The sequence below is a fragment of the Macaca thibetana genome, chromosome 13 (assembly GCF_024542745.1).
Source record: "Macaca thibetana thibetana isolate TM-01 chromosome 13, ASM2454274v1, whole genome shotgun sequence".
NCBI lineage: Eukaryota > Metazoa > Chordata > Mammalia > Primates > Cercopithecidae > Macaca > Macaca thibetana.
Genome location: NC_065590.1, coordinates 34,662,303 through 34,683,819, shown reverse-complemented (window position 1 = coordinate 34,683,819; position 21,517 = coordinate 34,662,303). Strand labels below are relative to the sequence as shown.

The following is a 21,517-nucleotide window of genomic DNA, read 5'->3' as shown; positions in this document are numbered from 1 at the left end:
CTCATTTTTGTACTTTTAGTAGAGACGGGGTTTCATCATGTTGGCCAGAATGGTCTCGATCTCCTGACCTCGTGATCCACCCACCTCGGCCTCTCAAAGTGTTGGGATTACAGGCGTGAGCCACCGCTCCCAGCCAAACTTTTTTTAAAGAAATTGACAAATTGATTCTAAGATATATATGTCTATATATATTTACATATATATTTTTGTATATTTACATATATAGTTTCACATATTTGTTCATATATATTTACATATATATGGCTTAGAATTAACAAAACAACTTTGAAAAAGAAGAAAAAGTTGGAGGACTTGAACTGCTTGATTTCAAGACAATATAAAAGTAAGATCAAGACACAGCAAAAGGACAGACACATAGGTCAATTGAACATAATATAGAGAATGCAGAAGGAGACCAACACGTATGTAGTGAATTGATTTCTAAGAAAGGTATCAAGGTGCATCAATGGAGAAAATATAGTCTTCTTAACAAATGGTGCTGGAACAACTGTACATGCCATATAAAAATATGAACCTTGGCCATACCTCATATCATACTGAAAAATTAACCCAAAACATATCATCATAGACCTAAGTGTAAAACCTAACAATATGAACTCCTAGATGAAAACATAGGAAATAGACCTTTGTGACCTTGGATTAGGCAAAGATTGGGACACAAGGAGCATGAGACATAAAAAAAGTGACATTATAACTGCATGTCACTAAAATCAGAAGGAAAAACTTAAGGTTTTTAAAAGATACTGCTAAGGAAATGGCCTGCTGACCAGAATATATAAAAAAACTTTCACTACTCAATAATAAGAATTATTTTAAAAACTGAATAAAATATTTGAATAAATACATTAAACACAGAAGAGAAAAGAAACTGAATAAAATATTTGAACAAATACATTAAACACCAAATAAGCACAAAAAAGAGATTCTCAGCATAATTAGTCATTAGGTTAATACAGATTAAAACCTCCATGACATATATCTATACATGTATCAGGATAGCCCAAATTGAGAAAAATACTGACAATACTAGCAATGTGCAGAGCAACTGCTCATATACTGCTGGTAGGACTACAAAATGGCAAAGCCACTTTGGAAAGCAGTTTGATAGTTTCTTATAAACATACACTTACTATATGACCCAGTAACTCTAGAGAAATCAAAATATATGTTCATATACAAACCTGTACACAAATGTTTATTGTGGCTTTATTCACAATAAACTTTGGGAGGCTGGGGCAGGTGGATCGCCTGAGGTCAGGAGTTCAAGACCAGCCTGGTCAACATGGTGAAACCTCGTCTCTCCTAAAAATTCAAAAATTAACTGGGCGTGCTGGTGAGCACCTGTCGTCCCAGTAACTCGGGAGACTGGGGCAGGAGAACTGCTTGAACCTGGGAGGCAGAGGCTACAGTAGCTGAGATCATGCCACTGCATTCCAGCCTGGGAGACAGAGAAAGACTCCGTCTCAAAAAAAAAAAAAAAAAAAAAAAAAAAGAATGGAGTACTAACGTATGCAAAAATATAGATGAATCTCAAAAGCACCATGCTAAGTGAAAGAAGAGAAAATTAAAAGTATGTTTCCATTTATACGGCATTCTGGAAAAGACAAAACCATATAGTGCCAGAGATCAGAGCAGTTGTTGCCAGGGAATACAGTAGAGGGAGAAGAGTCATTGCAAAGAGGCATAAAAAAAATTCTGATAAATGGAAATATTGTGTGATCTTGGTAGTGGTTATACAACTGTGTAAGTTTGTAAAAAAAAATTATAAAGCTGTATATTTAAGAAGGATGAATTTACTGAACGTAAATTATGCCTCAATTAACCAACCAACAAACAAAATACTGTCAACACCAAGTGTTGAAGAGGATGTTAAACAACTGATATACTCCTCCACTACTGGCAGGATTCGAAAATGGTACTTTGTAAAATAGCTGGACATTTTAGAAAAATTAAGTTACACATACACTTATTATAGGCCCAACAATTCCATTCCTAGTATTACCCAGGGGAAATAAAAAAATACATGTTCAAGTAGGCCGCTACAGTATAGTGACAGCAATAGTAGAAATAATAATAATAGCTACTTCATTAATTAAATGCTTACTGAATAATAAATATATATTCACTTGTACATGAATGTTCACAGTAGTTTTACTCATAATAGCCCAAACTGGAAAGAACAAAATGTTCATAAATGTCAAAGGTGAATGGATAATTATGATATATCCATGTGAAAAGCTATAATTCATCAATAAAAAAGAACGAACTATTGACACCCCCAATACCATGGATGAATATCAAAATATTATGCTGAATCAAAGAAGCCAGACACAAAGTGTGCACAAAAGAATATAAATTCTAGGATGTACATATAATTCTAGAAAATACAAACTAAGCTGTAGTGATAAAGAGCAGATCAGTGATTGTTTGGGGACAAAGGGATGGGACTAATTACAAAGACGCACAAGGAGCCTTTTTGGCATGGTAGAAATGTTCTTGGTTGTGGTGGTGGTGGTGGTTACATGGAGTTGTACACTTAAAACAGGCACATTTTATTGTATATTAGATTATACCTGAATAAAATTGATTTAAGAATTAACAGCCTAAAAATGTTTAAGATAACCAAAACAGCATGGTACTGGTACCAAAACAGATAAGATATATAGAGGCCTCAGAAATAACGCCATACGCCATACATCTGCAACCATCTGATATTTGACAAACCTGACACAAACAAGCAATGGGGAAAGGATTCCCTGTTTAATAAATGGTGTTGGGAAAACTGGCTAACAATTTTCAGAAAAATGAAACTGAACCCCTTCCTTACAACTTACACAAAAATTAACTCTAACTGGATTAAAGACTTAAATATATGACCTAAAAGCATAAAAATCCTAGAAGAGAACCTAGGCAATACCACTCAGGACATAGGTATGGGCAAAGACTTCACGTCCAAAACACAAAGCAATGGCAACAAAAGCCAGAATTGATACACGGGATCTAATTAAACTAAAGAGCTTCTGCACAGCAAAAGAAACTATCATCAGAGTGAACAGGCAACATACAGAATGGGAGAAAATTATTGCAATCTAACCATCTGACAAAGGACTAATATCCAGAATCTACAAAGAACTGAAACAAATTTACAAGAAACAAACAACCCCATCAAAAAGTGGGAGAAGGATATGAACAGACATTTCTCAAAAGAAGACATTTATGGAGCCAACAAACATATGAAAAAATTCTCATCATCACTGGTCACTAGAGAAATGCAAATCAAAAACCACAATGAGATACCATCTCATGACAGTTAGAAAGGTGATCATTAAAAAGTCAGGAAACAACAGATGCTGGAGACGATATGGAGAAATAGGAATGCTTTTACACTGTTGGTGGGAGTGTAAATTAGTTCAACCATTGTGGAAGACAGTGTGGCAATTCCTCAAGGATCTAGAACTAGAAACACGATTTGACTCAGCAATCTCGTTACTGGGTATATACCCAAAGGATTATAAATCATTCTACTATAAAGACACATGCACATGTATGTATACTGCAGTACTATTCACAAAGCAAAGACTTGGAACCAACCCAAATGTCCACCAACGATAGACTGGATAAAGAAAATGTGGCACATACACACCTTGGAATACTATGCAGCCATAAAAAAGAATGAGTTCCCTTTGCAGGGACATAGATGAAGCCGGAAACCATCATTCTTAGCAAACTAACACCAGAACAGAAAACCAAACACTGCATGTTCCCAGTCATAAATAGGAGCTGAACAATGAGAAGACATGGACACAGGGAGGGGAACATCACACACCAGGGTCTGTCGGGGGTGGAGAGCTAGGGGAGGGAAAGCATTAGGAGAAATACCTAATGTAGGTGACAGGTTGTTGGGTGCAGCAAACCACCATGGCACATGTATACCTATGTAACAAAACTGCACATTCTGCACATGTACCCCAGAATTTGAAGTATAATAAAAATAAATAAAAGGGAAAGCACAATATTTTTTTAAAAAAGTTAAACATAAAAGGCCATAGGCATTACAAATATGCATATAAAAAAAAGACCAGAAAGAGCCCCACGAAATAAAAAACAATTGTGTTAAGATAAAAGATTTGGTTAGGACTTATTTTTCAACTTTGAAAACTATTTTTAATCTACTATAGTAATATTTTCATAAACAGTATTTTTAATAGAGACGAATAAAGCAAATAACTTGTAATTTGGTTAAACATGAAAAATTAACTCAAGGCTTAATTTCTTTTCGGTTACCTCTATGCTCAGAGGAGCTCAGAACATTTAATAGTTATCATTCTCAATTCCTTACTTTCTGAGAAATGGCAGGAGTCCCAGTATGAGCCATTAGCCAAAGGCACAAGTATCCTGTCATGTAATGAATCAGCAAGAGTTAAGTGATCACCCCAGGTTGCCTGACTTTCACCTGGATACCATTTCCATGCAGGCAGACTTCTCAAGTAGGCCGCTACAGTATAGTGACAGCAATAGTAGAAGTAATAATAATAGCTACTTCATTAATTAAATGCTTACCGAATAATAAGCAACATAATTATATTGTCTTATTTAATGCTTACTCCAACATTATAAGCCTTATGAGCTATTTAAAATGTTCATTTTATAGTCTTGGAAATGATACCTCAGAGAGGTCAAATAATTTGCCAAATGTCACAGCTAGTAACCTAAGGTTTGCTCAGTTCCAAACCTAATCACCATGCTGCCCTGCCACTCAGTAGAGGGTCCCTGAAATTTGTGGTTATAGAAGCCCTATTTTTCTGATGCTTGAGGGGTTGAGGAAAAGAGGGAGACACTATAACTTAATAGACCAAGGCAGAATTGTCTTTCTTCATGCCTAAGGGGGTTTGGAAAAGCACTGAGCATTTAGCATAAAGAGACTCCAAACACAGCTCTCTGCTGACTTACTGGGAACAGATCTTAAGTCTCTGGACTGATTGGGATCTTGCCTATATAACTAGTCATCAGAGCCCATTTTTCTTTTCTACTGTATATTCTTAACCAGTGTTACAGTATAAAACATGAAAAGGGAATATCAAAAGCTATTCTAGGAAAACGGGCTGTCCTTTCACACAAATGTTATCCAGAAAGACTTCATGCCCACGTTCAATTTCATTTCATGTATAACAATCTCTTAATCACATCTGAGAATGTCGCATCATCTCTCTCACTCTCTCCACATTCTCAACAAATTATTTTACCCTTGAAATCAACAGACCAAGAAAGAAATGATCCTAGCGAATCAAGAAGCAGCTATTAATATTTTAAGAGATGATAATTCCATAGATATAGCTGGTTGTATCTGAAATTGTTCCCTTTGCAGATCCCTCCTTGCTGATATGCACCCTATACAAGGCTCCTTCCTGGGTACCACTGCCTCAGAGAATCGATCTCCTTGACTGTACTTTTGCCTCTTTAACTCATTGATTCTGGCTTGCCTCCCACTGTACTTCTTTCTTTCATTCAAGCCTGGTGTTTTATCTCCTGCTACCCAAAAGGTTGTAAGAACTGCTACAAACTGAAGGGCTTTCATCTTCTGCTTGTCTTCACAAACCTGCCATTTATAACAGTTTAATCTGACAAGGCCCACGGTGCCTCTCATTCATGAGCTTGCATTTCCAGACACAAACTCTCCAGGGAAGAACCCTCAAAGAGGTCCAGAAGCAACCTGATTCTTGTTCCATCTTCACTTGTCCTCTTGGGACTTGATACTCTAGAATATCCTTTTGGTTTTCTACCTTCACTGATGCTGTCCAGTTCCCCTTTCATAATCAGTCCTACCTCACACCTTTATCCATTCCTGGTTCCTGGACTTGCCCTAGAAGGAAGTGTCTTAATCCTCAGATTAGGGTTCTGGATTCTCCCTTTGGTCCTTGCTCTCCAAAGATCCATGCTTGTAACTGTGGCTCCCAGGTAGTTAATTCTTTTATAGCCAAGGGTGCTTCTTTCTTGGTAAACTGAAATATGTCCTAGTTGCCGCAATCTGGACCTTTGTTGCCACTCTCTGCTGCCCTCCAGCGGCTACCAGTAGAATGCAGTAGTTAGAAATTAAGTAGTTAGAAAAAAAGGTTCCAAGGCCTTTCCTTGACCTATGAGTGTCCTCTAGCAGAAAGCTACACAGTGCGGTTAATGAAAATGAGATTCGTGTTCAGGGCCTAGCAGTTTTCATTCAGCCACTACCACTACAACAGGCTCTGATACCACTGCTACTCCAAGGGAAATTCATTGGTAATGACTCTCCTGTCCCTTCTCATAAAGTGTGATTGTCTCAAAAACTTCCAAATTCCATGTTTGTGGATATGCATATTCATGCTGTATGGTAGAGGTTAGGGAGAAACCTTCTGAATTCCTCAGGCTTGGTTTGTTGGGAGAAACAGAAAGTAGTGCAACGCCTCAGGCTAACCAGGCAGCAAGGCATCTCACAGGTTACCTAGGTCCCCTATGATACAGCAAGAGAGGATTGACAATGCTGTCTGTGGACTAAGGTAGCAACTGCTAGGTGGCTTACTATGTTATGCTTGTTAGCTCTTCACTCAAAAGCTGAAATGGAATGGAACCAATGCCTCCAAACGGACTGACTTCGCAGTGAGGCTATCTAGAGTGATGCTGGCACCATGTCTACATCAAAAGTTACAGTTGTTGTTCTACTCGAAGCAGAGAGGTAGGAGGGGTTCTACTGAAGCAGAGGGGTAGGAGAGTTGTCACAGATTAGACTGACAGTTCTGTAAAAGGTCCTTCTAACACCTAATGGAAAGGGTGTTCTATTAGGTTGGTGCAAAAGTAATTGCAGTTTTCCCATTGAAAGTAATGGCAAAAACCACAATTACTTTTGCACCAACCTAATATACTCTGGTGGAACCTCTAAGCAGTAGCACCCTGCCTCCAGGATGAAGCAGAAGGTGCTGGACAACCCAGCATTAGGTTAGACTGTGATAATATGGGTTGAAAGCAACAATGGAAACCCTTAGCCTGGGAGGCCCATGAGTCAGAAGGCTAAACCTCATTAATTTTTCATGGGGAAATATGCCAAAGCCTGGTATTTTATCTCATGCTACCCAAAAGGTTGTCAGAACTGCTCTGAACAAAAGGAGGACCTTCAACTGCTGCTTGTCTTCACATATCTGCCATTTATAATAGTTTAATCTGACGAGGCCCACAGTGCCTGTCATTCATGAGCGAGCATTTCCAGACACACAAACTCTCCAGGGAAGAACCCTCAAAGAGGTCCAGAAGTTACCTTTCTACCACATACAACTGTGCAAAGAACCACCTGTTTGGGGCTTACATTGCTATTAGGTGGGTGTGCTTGCTCTCTGAGGAAAACCACAGTGGAGTTCATCAGCCCTTCCATCTTCCCTTCAAGGACCTCTTCCCCATTAAAATAAAAATAAAAAGGAGTCTACCTCTTATAAGACTACCATGGTCTTAGTGTGTTTATCATCTACTACAAATACTTCCTCTCCTCTGATTCCCAATCTCCTGAAACAATTCCATGGGGACTTTTAGGAAGTTAGACCCCTGAGGTGCTAAAATGATTTTCATAGTAAGAGAATAAAGAATAGAAAATTGCCTTCCAAACATGCTATGATGTCATTTGGCCCATTAAATGTTGGTCTTTTCCTGGCACTTAAATGACATCTTACATGATTTTTCTATACCAAACAGTGCTGCTCTGTTTGGATATTATTTCATGAGGTCCTGGTCTGTAAAATATGAACTCTTTGTTAAATCAAAAAATGCCCTGATGTAGAATTTCCAAACACACTTCCTCCCCAGTTAAGAAGCTGGTATGAAGTGAGACTAAGTCTTGGCAGTTCTAGAGCAGATTCTCCTCCAATTAACCAAGGACATTCAGCAAATCCCAGAATTTGTTACATATTACTGGCAATTCCTCCTACTAATTTCCTCTGATGGCTCTAGTTACTAATGTCTCAAGCAAGGTAAGGATATAGATCTGGTTTGCAGAGACTACTAAAGCATTCCAGAAGCTGAAGACTTTATTCACCTGTGCCCTATCCTTGCATATGTTGATCCAGCCTTTGCTATAAAGTCAAAGGTCTAGCTCACTGGAGCCTATTCTCATAGTGTTCCTTCTTCTATTTTTCACAGAACCATCCCCAGAAGCTGTTAGCTCTCCCCTCCCCATACTTAGGAACAGGAATTATTTCCTGTCAGAGCTTCCTTTGATCCTGGAGGTATCACCTTGAAGGTAACAGGCATCTGTCAAAACAACTTGGGCAATACAATTTTAGCAAAACGACCAGAAAACTCTGTTTCTAAAAACCATCTTTTGGACCATCTTTTGACCATCTTATTTATGTCAGGCTGCTAAACCACAGCTAAAATATCTTTTCCGAAAGTCTGTGTATCTGCATACAGCGAGTTGGCCTTGCCCTAGAGATCTTGCCAGAAAACTCTATAGCTGCTTCCTAAAACTGAACTATGGCATCAATATTTAAAAATATATAGATAGATAGATAGATAAAGTGACATCCCTTGGAGCACCAGGCCACCTGAAGAGAGATTATGGGAAGAACAGAATGTTATATAAGAATGCAAGCTCCATAAAGGTAGGGGCCTGTTTTATTCATGCATTTTATCTACTACCTGGGCTAGGCACAGTGTTGAATAAATGAATGAACATTTCTTGCTCAGGGAGGAATATATCTATATCCAAGTGCTTGCTGTGGCTATGTCAAGATATGAAATATGGTCTGCAGGACATGTAGTGGCTCTGCATCTGCAAAGACATATGTGCAGGTGGTCTGATATTACTATATCCTCTTCTAACCACCAAATGCCTTTGGGATATGATGACCCTGGATTTCATTTCTCACCTGCCCTCCTCATATATACATGCTACTCTATCAGTGGTACAGATAATCTCTTCCAAGATAATGTACTTTATGGCTTAACTCATTCCTTCTAACCCTATTATCCACAACAGTCATAGTAATGACGTCTTCTAATTCCATGAGTTATCAAGTTATTTGATTTCTGACTATGGTATAGATGGCTCCCAGTTTTATAGGCTATTATTTGAGATCATATACAATCTGAAGGTCAACAGAATATTTCAACTGAGCACTTGGAGAGTATCTCTACTGACAACATTACTGGTCCATACACTTCCCAACTAGAAGGTTTGCAAACAACTGTATTTTCTCTACCAAAAATATCCTTTCATAAAAACGTTTCCCTGCTACCTACCCCCACACTTCTCTTCATTAACTGCTCAGTAACTGCTCAGTAAACACTTGGGAAAACTATAGTTCACCTCCCAAAACCCAAGTTATAGTTCAGCAAGTTCAGGACCAATATTAAGTACATGTGGGAAATGGCTTCCTGTTAATAGTTTAATAGTTATAATGAAAAACAGAAGACTGATATCTCTGGGCTTTTGAGATATGGGCCTGCCCTACCCCAGCCCCACCTCCTGTGAAGCCTCCTAGTTAGGGGATAGTTTAGACTGGTTATGGTAAAACATTAAAAAATAAATCCTATGGACTACATGTCTTTTTGGTATATTGCTGTATCAGAAAACAATCAGCTTTTAATATAAACGGGTTTTCTACTGAGGCTAAAATACAAATAATTATTAAAGTTAAGATTTTTTCCTATGAGCCATAGCAGTCAAGCAAAGGGGGAATGTTCCTTCCAGGAACACATAATATTCACTAGACTTGGGCAATTTGATTTGAAAATCAAAATTTTATTGAAGAGGATCATGACAGGATGAGAAGTAGGAGGGGCAGTCCTACATAGTTAAGTTCTTGAATTGTTCCCGTTTTCCTCACGGGTGTTAACTAACCGAAGGTACAGATTTTACCTCTATACCTCTAAAAGGAATAGCAGCAGTATTTGTTCAACATCTCAAAAGAAATATGCAACTATTTCTCTTAGGTCTTATAGTTGTTTTCAAGGCAGGTTAAGTGTCTGCATTGGAAATGCACTGTGTTTACTTTAGAATACAGGTTAGAAATTGGGGAATAACTGGCCTAGGGGGAATATCAACAGCTCAATCTAAAAAAAGCCCTAGATATCTTGGGATGGCTTGCTGTATGAGAGTCGTTGCCAACAAGCTCCATTCACGAGATCTGATGCAATGTCACAACCTAGTTCATTCAGCTTTATAAAAACTTAAGTATATATCAGAAGTAAATAACTGTTGGGGCCAAGGAACAGAAAATAACAGGATGTTACTAAGAAAAGGAACACCCTCAAGCCTTTGGCCAAACATGGAAGGTGAACTATCACAGATTAAATAAATAATGCAAACTATTATCAAAGGAAGTTAAGCACTTACAATGAATGTGAATAACAGAAACGTGAAATGTTTCAGGGTAGCCTGCAAATAGTAGCACTTAATGAGGAGAATAGATAGGACATAAAAGAAGAGGTATATGAGGAAGATGAAAAACAAAAACTAATATGAGAAATTAAGAAATGGGGGTTTAAAGAGATCAGCCTAATACTTAAAAGAGAAAAGACAGTCTAGATCCTAATTAAACTAACATACGAAACATCCATGTTTTAAAACAAAACTTAAATCTGCTATTTTCTATGCTTTACATATTTTCTTCCCTTAACAATGCTTGAATTTCAGTGCGACTCTTCACCTTTTCCATGAAATATTTTATAGTTACTCAGGCACACATAGGCCTCTCTATTTCATGGCCTCTTTTTGCACTTACAGGTACAATCTTGCTCTTCATTTGCATCGTTTATATATGTCTTATAGCTCAACTAGAGTGTAAATTGAAGTTTATGTCCCCATTTCTTGAATTTGGACTGGCCTTGCGACTAGCTCTAGCCACAAGAATGTGGTAGAACTGATGGTTTGCTAGTTCCAAGCATAGGCTTCAAGGAGTTTGTGCATTTCCTATTGCTTTCTTGGAACTCTGCCAAGATGCCATGTAAATAAGTCTAGGTTAGGTTGTTTGTAAATGAGAGATGAGAGAGAGTAGAAAAGAGTAGCCCTAGCTAAGGCTTCCTAGACCAACCAGTTCCTAGCCCATCTAGCAGCAGACCTCAAAGTATGAGTAAGCCCAGCTGAAACTACCCTAAATTGAGAATCTGTAGAAATTTGAGCTTCATACGTGGTTCTTGTTTCAAGCCAACATGTTGTGGGGTAGTTTATTATGTAGCAAAAGTCACTGAAATAACTGAAACATACATAATGGCTTCATCCTTCAATGTAGTACTTATCACAGTGTGCCTTATACTAGAATCAGGAATTTGCTGGTCATTCCTTTGCTCCCAGAGGGCACAGATTATACTATATTCTTTTTTGTATTCCCACAACACTTAGGTTGTGATTTGTACAAAGTAGGCACTTAGACTTTGATAAAATAAACTGAAATGAAAATCAAATTCTAGTGTTCATCAGCATTATCTACTTAATGTTTAACCATGGAAGAAAAATACAAACCATGCCACAGTTTAAAGAATAAAGTAAGTACTGAGAATCTACTATTGGTCCTATATTGTAATTCTCAATTATGAACCATTAAAGGTCAGCACTTGGTGTTTATATGCCACTTCAAGATAGCTAATTAAATGAGTCTTTAAGCTATTCTTCTCAAAATTCAGCATTAGCCCAAATTTGGATTTTGATGGAAATATACACATATATTTGATGTTTGCATGGGAAGTCATACTGCAATCCTACTTCTATGAACTTACAAAGACAGAAAACACAAAGTGCTAAAGAAGGGGATTTTGATTTGTACTCTGTAATTCACAATACTATTAATAGTAGGTTTTCCAAACTCAGAAATCTGACAAATGAGGTTTAACTTATTTGTACTTTAACTCTGAAGTGCCACACAAAAACAAAATATCATGAAAGCTTGTATATTCAAAATGTCATCTCTCCTTCTCCAAGAAGTAGAAAAGTGAGAATAGGACAAGTGAAAAAGGATGAATAGTTTTCTATCCACATCTAATTTGCTTCCCAGTGAAATTCTATAGCTTTTAAATGACACTGTTATTATAGTCTATACAAAGATGATTTCATCAAATATTCCATGTTTTGAATATTTTAAAATTATTCATTCAATTGATACTGTCTGAAACTCTCTAAAGCAAGAGACTATGAAAGCACGTTCAGAATACACATATAAAGCAGAGAGTCAAATACACTCAATGACAGTAAAAGAATATCCTTGCTGCACTGCACTGGGGGCAGATCCTCTTCTTACATGAGTGTGTACCCTATAATTTACCTTAACTTTAGCTTACCTTAGCTTCTTCCTTTAACTTATGCCATTCCTATTTAATATTTTTATCTTTGGCTTATTAAGGGCATAATGATTAAATCACTTAAGCTAGATAACTCAGGCGGTCAGTTAAAGGTTTAGATAGGTCATTATATAATGAAAGAAAAATCTGTGTTCTTAATAACATGCCTGAAAGAAAAACACAGAAAACACAGACCGGTGAGAGTAGTATCCAGTTTTGGTCCATAAAATCAACCCTGTGAGGACTAGATGAGAAATAGGTAACAATGTGACATGTGAAAAAGACTCAAATACTAGCAAATAGGAGGCTCAATAAATGAGGACTAGGAAGCCCATTCCTCTAATTGGGGATGCCCAAATAAAAATATAAAGGTTTAAAGGGTTAAGGTTAAGTGAGACAGATTTTAGCCAACTTAAGAAATACCTTTCTAATAATCATATGTCGTAAGGTGGAACTTGCTGCTTTGGGGTAGTGGATCCTCCTCAAAGAAGATATTCAATCAAAGTCTGGGGTGTTGTACAGGGATTGAAGTATAAAGCCAAAGGTAATACTACATAATTTTTAAGATTATCCTCCAATCCCAAAATTCAAAAATTCTACTTTAGAAGCCTAAATGTTTAAGAAAACATAGTCCCAGGTTTTCTGTTTAGAGTTTGAACATCTCTGTAGTTCAGAAGCCTCCTTTTAAAATGATGCTCCTTTAAATAAGTTCTGAGAATGACTAAGACAAACTGCAAAGAGATAAATATTTTCAGCACAGGATGTGGAGAGATCATTTTTTTCACAATGACTCCACCTACCTGAGGTCTACTAATAATGAGCTACAGACCAAGAACTAAAGAAGTTTTTCAAACAGTCTAGGTTAGAAAAATTATCCCTTTAAGCTGTTTCAGTAGAGACAAGTATAAGTAGAAATTAGGTGACAGAATGAATAGAAAAAGGCATACTCTTTCATTACCAGTAAAATTTTGGATTTTGGGTTTCTACCATTAAAACATTACAAAAGCAACTCTGGGAAGAAAAATGTAATAGAAAATAGGAACTTAAGCATAAATGACAGGGCTCACTGAGAGCTTACAAGTACTTGCACATTCATTCCCGACTCTGATCCACCTTATTTTGGCTGTGCTTTCTAACTTACTCCCTTAGTTAACATTTTCTGTGAACACTAGTTCCTTTCCATAGGGACCAAAACCACAAACTGGAGAGAATAACCATGCTTCCTTCTCATGAATAGTGAGAACGGAAACATTTTTCCTTGGATGTGTTTCTCCAATGAAATTCAATTTCTGCTTTCCAAGAAAAGCCAATTGGGTTAGAAGTTTCTGAGAAGAAGCAGGAGTGTGGGAGGGAATCCAATAGATATCACTTCACATACCCTAAACCAAAATCCCAATCTTTCAATCTTACATCAGTCAAGGGATTAAAGTCTCGGTTGAGTTGCTAAAACTACAGGTGGAAGGTCTTAAGTGTGGGAAGAGATTGTTCCATTTGTGATCAGGCTGGTGAATCCTTAATGTGCAAGAGAATCCCCACCTTGGCCCCCAAATATTAAGTTGACACACGTTTCTGGGACACAGCCTGAATCCTCAAACTTTGGCAGGTCTATAGACACACAATTTTCTGTTTTCTGCTTAACAGTGCTTTCCAGAATTGTCATCAGATGACAGATTACACCACCCATCTACAAGGATTCAGGGGTAGCTCAGGCCATCCATTATGGGTTAAAAGCTGTTCCAGCATGAATCGAATCACAGTGGTAAGGAACTACCGATACAAGGGGTCCTGCAGCTTTAAGAAATACCCTGGGCATCTAAAAGTTTTCAGAATGCAAACTATGTCAGCTCTGAAAACAAGAGGCACTGCATCATTATGGCAGGAGAAACAAAGCCAGCCCCCTTTTTTAAACAGACAAAAAAAAGATTGTTTTAATAGGAAAGAAGCATCAGTCATTGATTCTTACTTCATTCACACTTTCTATCCAACCCCATCCATCTTAAGAGTGAAGAGATGACAGAGCCCAGTTAACTCTCTCCCTCACTGGGCCCCCACCCACCCTGTTCCCTATATCCAAACCACCAAGGCCTACCAACCCACTCAGTTCAATCTGCAAGAAACAGTCCTATAGAATGACTGGTTCTATCTAATGGGCTTGCCAAAGCTCAGGTATGCCCAAGTACCAGCTTTCATCACATTACTTTAATAGGGTTAGCATGACTGGTCCAGGCCTTTTCTAATCATCTTCAAAAACGACCACTTAGTTACCCATGACTGACCAGATTCTACAAAGGAGGAGGCGGGAAGACTTAAGGCAGCAGGAAAAAGTCAACAAACCAAACCAACAATCCAGAATGTAAAATATTTCATTTTCTTAAATGCTACTGGCCACATTATCTACAAACAAAACTTCTCCAAGCAGGCAGTCTCTGCATCAGTGCACCTGCTTAGCATTGGTTTGCTGAGTTATCTTTTTGCTATGTCTGCAAAAGCCAACAACAGCACAATGGGTCGCATCACTTGAGGGTCACTTGAGTCCCTCTACTCTGGGTCCCCCCTCCCACCGCCGCCTTCCCTTTTACCCACAAAACCTTTAACTCCACCATAGCTAAGGATCCCAGATAGCTAAATAAAAGAGGTGGCCTCAAATACAGGGAAAACCCTTAGGTCTCCAATGTGAATCGCCAATGCCGATCCCCCTCCCTTCCCCTTTTCCTTAAGACCTGATGGTCTTCAGTCACACATCTTAAAAGAAAAACAAAAAACAAAAACACAAAGACTTACTTGTCTCAAGTCGATGAAGGCCAACTGCAGCGTGTCCTCCTGGAACCCAGGCACCGGGCCGGATCTGGCAAACTCTGTGGGAAAGAAAAGAGGATAAAAAGCGCCTTTAACTAACCATGGACAGGGAGATTGGCAGACGGATGACAGGGAAGACAAGAGAAGCTGGGGGAGAGGAGGACCAAGCTTCTAAGGAGTCATGTCTCTCTCCCTTCAGCTTCTTTGTTTGCCCTTCAAAATTCGTGTCATCAAAACACCATTAATTCCAGCATCCTGACAGCAAGGAAACTGTACTAATTCGACCTGAAATTTATTCCCATGAGCTGCGCTGGGCTTCAGAGTATTTGTTTTGTGAATGGACAAACAACTTGCAAAGGAGGAGGGAGTGGGGGAGAGAAAAAAGTTTTTCCTCTCAACACAATAAAATCTTCAGCTGTGAAACTCTTTTCAGTTCCGAAAGCTATTTATATTTTAGATCGCTGAAGGAATTTTCTAATTTCACGCTTGTCACCTCATTCCCCAAGCATTTATCAAAAAATATTCCCTGCCACATCATTAATTATTCCCTCACTGATTATTTGTATTATCTCATGACTGCATTATTGCCCGCCTCCCCCCTCCGACCCACACACACATACACACACACCCCAGAAGCAGAGGCTATCCCAATCCATGGCTTGGCTTTTGAGCAAAGGAATATTTACAGATATGAAAAGGTCCATCTGAATAAATCTCACTGCAAAACTTAGGGAACATTTGCACGTGTCTGTCCTTCTAGCGTATTCTTTGTCCTTGACTTCTACTTCCATTCCACTCTCAAAAATTCTTTCTTCTTCCTCTACCCCAATTTAATCTTAGCCTGAAGAGACTACATGAATACTATCTGCAATTTACAGTGGCGCCTTGGGTACATGCTCAGTTTATGACTCTGGCTTCTATGTCGTTAACAAGAAGATGGCTGTACAGGGATATAGGGACAAAAACTAGTAACACTTAAGAATGTCAAATTTTATTGTCCCTGAGCCCTGCTTATTATGAAATCAAAAGGTCTTAAGTTCCCTATACACACACACACACATGCACATACACACACATGCCAAATTCAAAAGTTGGGCAGTTAGACTATTCTTCAATTCTTTCTATGAAGCCCACAGCCAATCTCCTATTTACCTCAAAAACAACTCGAGTGTCTGTTCAAAGCAAATATGAAAAGGAATGTTTTCCTTCAAATTATATTTCTATCCAGGACTGAATTTAAGAAACTATACAGAGTTGGTATCATATTCTTCTTTTGGAATCAATAAAATTTATCAAGATATTTGCATATATGTCTAGAAAATTACTTCCAACTACTAGTGGCTGGATAGATTCAAATGGTAATTTGTGAACAAGGTTAGGAACTTCTGTTCTTTAAAAATATTTTCCATTTGGGGGCTTCTCAGACATAGCATTTCATAAAACCCTTGCCCCACTTTTAAAAATAATGCTAATGACTTAGTTTGCAGGAATTATGAGAACATTACACAAAATGAAATTTAAAGCAATTTATTAAACTAATTAAAATATAGCACAGATGTATTAAACAACAATATACACAATTCTTATTGTAGACATTTAAAATTAAAAATGCCTCTTTTTTTATTTTAATGAGATAAACTATATGGCATGCTTAGCAGTACTAAAGCTTCTACTTGCTTTGGTAAGAAAATTCAAATGCCATACATAAATTAATTCTGTTGTATATTGCCCAAGTGATAAAACTTTTTTAAAAGAGTAAAATGCTGGCCAGGCACGGTGGCCCACGCCTATAATCCCAGCACTTTGGGAGGCCAAGGCGAGTGAATCACCTGAGATCAGGAGTTTGCGACCAGCCTGACTAATGTGTTGAAATTCCGTCTCTACTAAATACAAACAAATTAGCCAGGCATGGTGACACATGCCTGTAATCTGAGCTACTTGGGAGGCTGATACAGGAGAATCACTTGTACCTGGGAGGCAGAGGTTGCAGTGAGCCGAGATCGCGTCATTGCACTCCAGCCTGAGCAACAAGAACGAAACTCAGTCTCAAAAAAAAAAAAAAAAAAAAGTAAAATTCTAAAACTGTATGATGATTTTATGAAGGCTATGTTAATAAAAAGCTTGATATAATCCATTGTTTATATCTACAATAGCCAATATCTGTGATAACCTTGTATACAGGAGCTATTCGAGTTAAATGTACAATTTTCCCATACTATGCTCCTGTTAATAGCAATTCTTTGAATTACAGCCACAGCTATTCTTTTTGACTGCTTGGATTGTTAGGTGGTCAGCTAAAATTAGCTTCCCATACTTGATAGTTTCTCCCAAGGATGATGGATTGTCACACTTGGCACTGCATAACTCAAGTCTATGCTGTATCACTCGAAGCATCTGAAGACTTCTCTGTCAGTACAAACCCTACTTGTGTCAAAATGGCAGCAATTATCAAGATGTTCTGCCGTCCTATATATGTCCAACTCAACGGAATCACCTGTCTGAATGCTTGGAAGCTGGCTACACATTCTTGAATTTCCTTATTGGGCATGCTCCCTCGGGCTAATAGATTAAGCTGATGAAACAATTTAGGAATCTGGATGTGATACGCATTTAGTTCTCAGAGTCACTTTATTGACCTCATTTTTATGACACACTGAATCTTCCAGGTTCCCAAAGGATATAATGACCTTTTAGGCTTGATTGCCCCTTTTATAAATCAAGGAATCAAAGAATGACAGTTGCATCAGGTATGACAAAGTAAAGAAATTAATTTTCACATATAGCTTATGGAAATGTCTAATGAGTATATATTCAACCTCATATTTGTATTTTTTCTCATTGCTTTATGTATATAATTCTTGTCTTCTCACATAGATAGCAAACTCCTTAGGGATAAAGACCATTTCACAAAACCAAATATCCACTCAAAATAGTAGATGTTCAACCAATATTGTGTTTTAATTAAATAAGTTACACAAATAGCAAGATTCATTGGTCACATGTGCTCTTCACTGCCAATGAAAATCTCTGGATTGTAATAGGTAAGGGGTCCTTAATCTGAGTATCAATAAACAGGCTTTAGGAATTCATGAGCTCCCTAAAATTATATGCACATTGATTAAAGGGATGGGCTTTGGAGCAATAAAAATCAGAATTTGAATCCCAGCTTTCCACTTAGTAACTCTATGGACTTACACAATTTACTTAACCTCTTTACACTTCAATATCTTTATCTAAAAAATGAGGATAATAGAACATTCCTTATAGTGCTCCTATGAGGATTAAACAGAATAACACATGTGAAGCAGTTGGCAGAGTGCCTAGCATATCATAATTGAGTATCATTATAATTAGTTTTTTAGTGTAAATATGAATTTCTCTGCAAAGAAGGTTCATAGCTTACACTGAATTCTCAGAGGATTGGTAGCTCAAAAAAGGTTAAGAAACACTGTTCTATATCAAGGACAAAACATAAGAAAAAAATTCAGCGATGGCTCAGTGATGAGTTAGTGACTTGGCATTGCTAATTTATTTATAGGCACTATTTAATTACTTCCTTTAAAGGAAATTGATATTATTAACTACTAGTGTTCTAGCTACAGCATAGTAATTTTCATTAGTATTTTTTAAAAATTTAATAAATGTATAAAATAGGTATTTTGTAACTTTGTGACTCAATATGCCCTCAGAAATATGATTAACTTTTAAAATATATTAAAAATGTTAATAGCATTAGAAAGTGCGAATATTTTTTAAAATAAAGGAGAATTTGTATACACTCTAATTTCAACTATATAAAATATAATATGCATAGAAAACATGATAGTAAGCACTCACGTCATAATGTTACCCCAGGCTGCTACAGAGAGGAAGGTTATAAGGGTTTGTTTTTCTTCTTTATATTTTATAAACTTTAAAAAGAAATACAGACCACTTTTATAACCTGAGAGAAGGAAATGGAAGAACACACACAAACACATACACATTATGTAGTGGAGCTCATATTGCAGTACTTTCCCTAGTAACAAGAAATATAATTTGTTCAAGATTTAGCATTACTGGCAACTAGGATCGGTCTGTAAACCCAAATTCTCAGATGCTACTTGATAGAAAGAAGAGGAAAACTACCACATGAGAGAGGGGCAGGAGGCTCCCAGTCTCTTGTAATATGCTGATGCATCCTCAAATTGATTATATGTACACACAAGAAGCCTCTCTTTAGAGCTTTTAATTAAAATTGTCCTTCTCTGACATAATAAGAAAGAGAAATACATGCAATATTGGCCAAGTGAAACCAACGGATACATAGGTCACAATGGAAATTCCCTTTCTGGACTTATCTTTGCAATCCAGAATTTTTAGTAGGTTTTCAGTATCTAAGCGATCCAAGCCAGTACCAGAGATTCTGAAGCACTGGCAAGGAAATCAAGGTACTTGCTCCACTCAACGCAGAACCAAACCCTACCTTTGACCAATTCATGTTACTGGGAGACTGAATCAAAGTTCAGTGAGACTAGCAAGGTGGCTTCTTCTTGGGAAACTTGTTCAGGATAGAAGAGCCTCCGACAGGTACCAACCCATTCTCCAAGAAAGCTTGGCTCTTCCCAGTAGTTCTGCCCTGCTCCTGTCCAATCATGCATGGTAGAAACTCACAGAATCAAAGCTGATATCAGGAACTGACTCCAAGATACCATTTGCAAATGTGCAAAATCTTTCAATGAGGAAACTGCCAATTCATTTGAAATTTATGAAGGAAATATTTTCACTTAAAAAGTTAAAAGGAGGTATACAAAATTGCAGGAAAGAAGGCATATTGTCAGTAAATGAATCAGAGGAGAAAGAAAATCACTAATATACTTTACTTGCCAAATATCTAACTCTTCATATTCTCATACACACAAAAATCTATGAGATACGGTAGTCATTTTAAAAAACTATCAATTTTTCAAAAATATGCTATAATTTTATATTTCTAATAATCTTCACATTATAATGAAGTGACCAGAGGGAGAAAAGGAAGGATTCCACCCATTTCAAAATGCTTTCTAGACTTCTTGTAGGCTGATCTTAAAATTAACAAATTCTGTCACTTAGTCAAGGGGAAAGAAACAAATTAACTTTAATTTGGTACATTCACACTTGGCTAAAGAAAGCAACATATAAAAAGAGCACAGAATACTAAATTAGAATAAAATGGTAGAGTGAGAGTTAGGAGGGGCCTTGAGAAGTCAAAATAACTGCATTAGTCTATAATCTATATATGTAGATAGGACATTTGGGAGTTTATCAAAAGAAGGCTGTGAGAAAAAATATAAAGCTAATTTTTCTAAATCTTTGCAAAATGCCATAGAACAAGAAGAGTTTTCAAAGTAAGATGAACAAGGTAAAATGTATTTCAGAAAAGCAAAACTAGCACAATGTCTGGCAAGTATATAAAATAGCAATTTTGGGAGAAAAAATAACTTGTTCAAATAGGAAGAAGGTGAAAAGACAATCTGCAAAATGTTAACAAGAGGTTCCTAGATAACATCAGTATACTATTGTTTCCAGTAAACTTCCAGTTTAGACAATGGACACGATAGCATCACCTGCTCTTGCTGAATGGATTAGGGATTTGGTTTTGGCCAAAATGCCAGAGAATTAGGGGAAAAAAGCATAAAAGCCTAAGCTATACTAGCTACTTGTTTATAGCTTAAGATCATGTTAGGTCACATGTGTTTTCTTCGTGGGAATGAAAAAATAAGAGCTGTTGTTGCTGTATTAACATAATGGTTTCCTGGTATCTGGCTCCCTGGAGCAACAGATGAAGGGTATGCTAGACTATGAAGTGTCTAGGGAAGCCAAGCCTTCTTGCATCACATCACAGTGGTTCCACTAAGCTAATTACAGAAAGGAGTTGATGTACTCCATAGGGAATCCAATTCAGATCCTACTGGTCAGAGAAAGGACGGCCAGAAGATAAGGAAGTAAGAACAAAGGGAGAACAATGTCAAGGAGAGAGAAAAGGAGGAGGAGGTGGAGGTGGAAAGGAAACGCTCCTTGGAGATTCATCTGAGTATACTTGTCTAAGTGTGCTTGTATGGACATGTAATCATACAAAATAGATACCATTAATTATCTAGGGTAAGACTGTATGATGTAAATTATTCTTTGCCTTTTTATATTTTAAATATGAAACTCACTAGATCTCCAACTTCGAGAAAGACAAGGGGCTGTAGGACATTGTGCCTATAATGAACAATACTGTACTGTATATTGTACACCTAAAAATTAAGAGGGCAGATGTCATATACGTGTTCTTACCACGATTTTAAAAAGAATATGCACAAATCATGTCTGGCAAAGGACTTGTATCCAGAACATGTAATACATTACTACAATAGACTCGTGTTAGCCTTAAGGACACAACAGACTG

The 21,517-nt window shown here is 37.4% G+C and overlaps 1 protein-coding gene across 3 annotated transcripts in view; it reads right to left on the bottom strand.

Moving 5' to 3' along the window:
- EXOC6B (exocyst complex component 6B) overlaps nt 1-21,517 on the bottom strand; it is a 690,744-nt gene that overhangs the window by 173,286 nt on the left and 495,941 nt on the right. For all 3 annotated transcript variants that reach the window (XM_050754407.1, XM_050754408.1, XM_050754410.1), the window contains one exon: nt 15,088-15,161. In XM_050754407.1, coding sequence (XP_050610364.1) covers nt 15,088-15,161 — 74 coding nt within the window. The remainder of the gene's footprint in view (nt 1-15,087; nt 15,162-21,517) is intronic.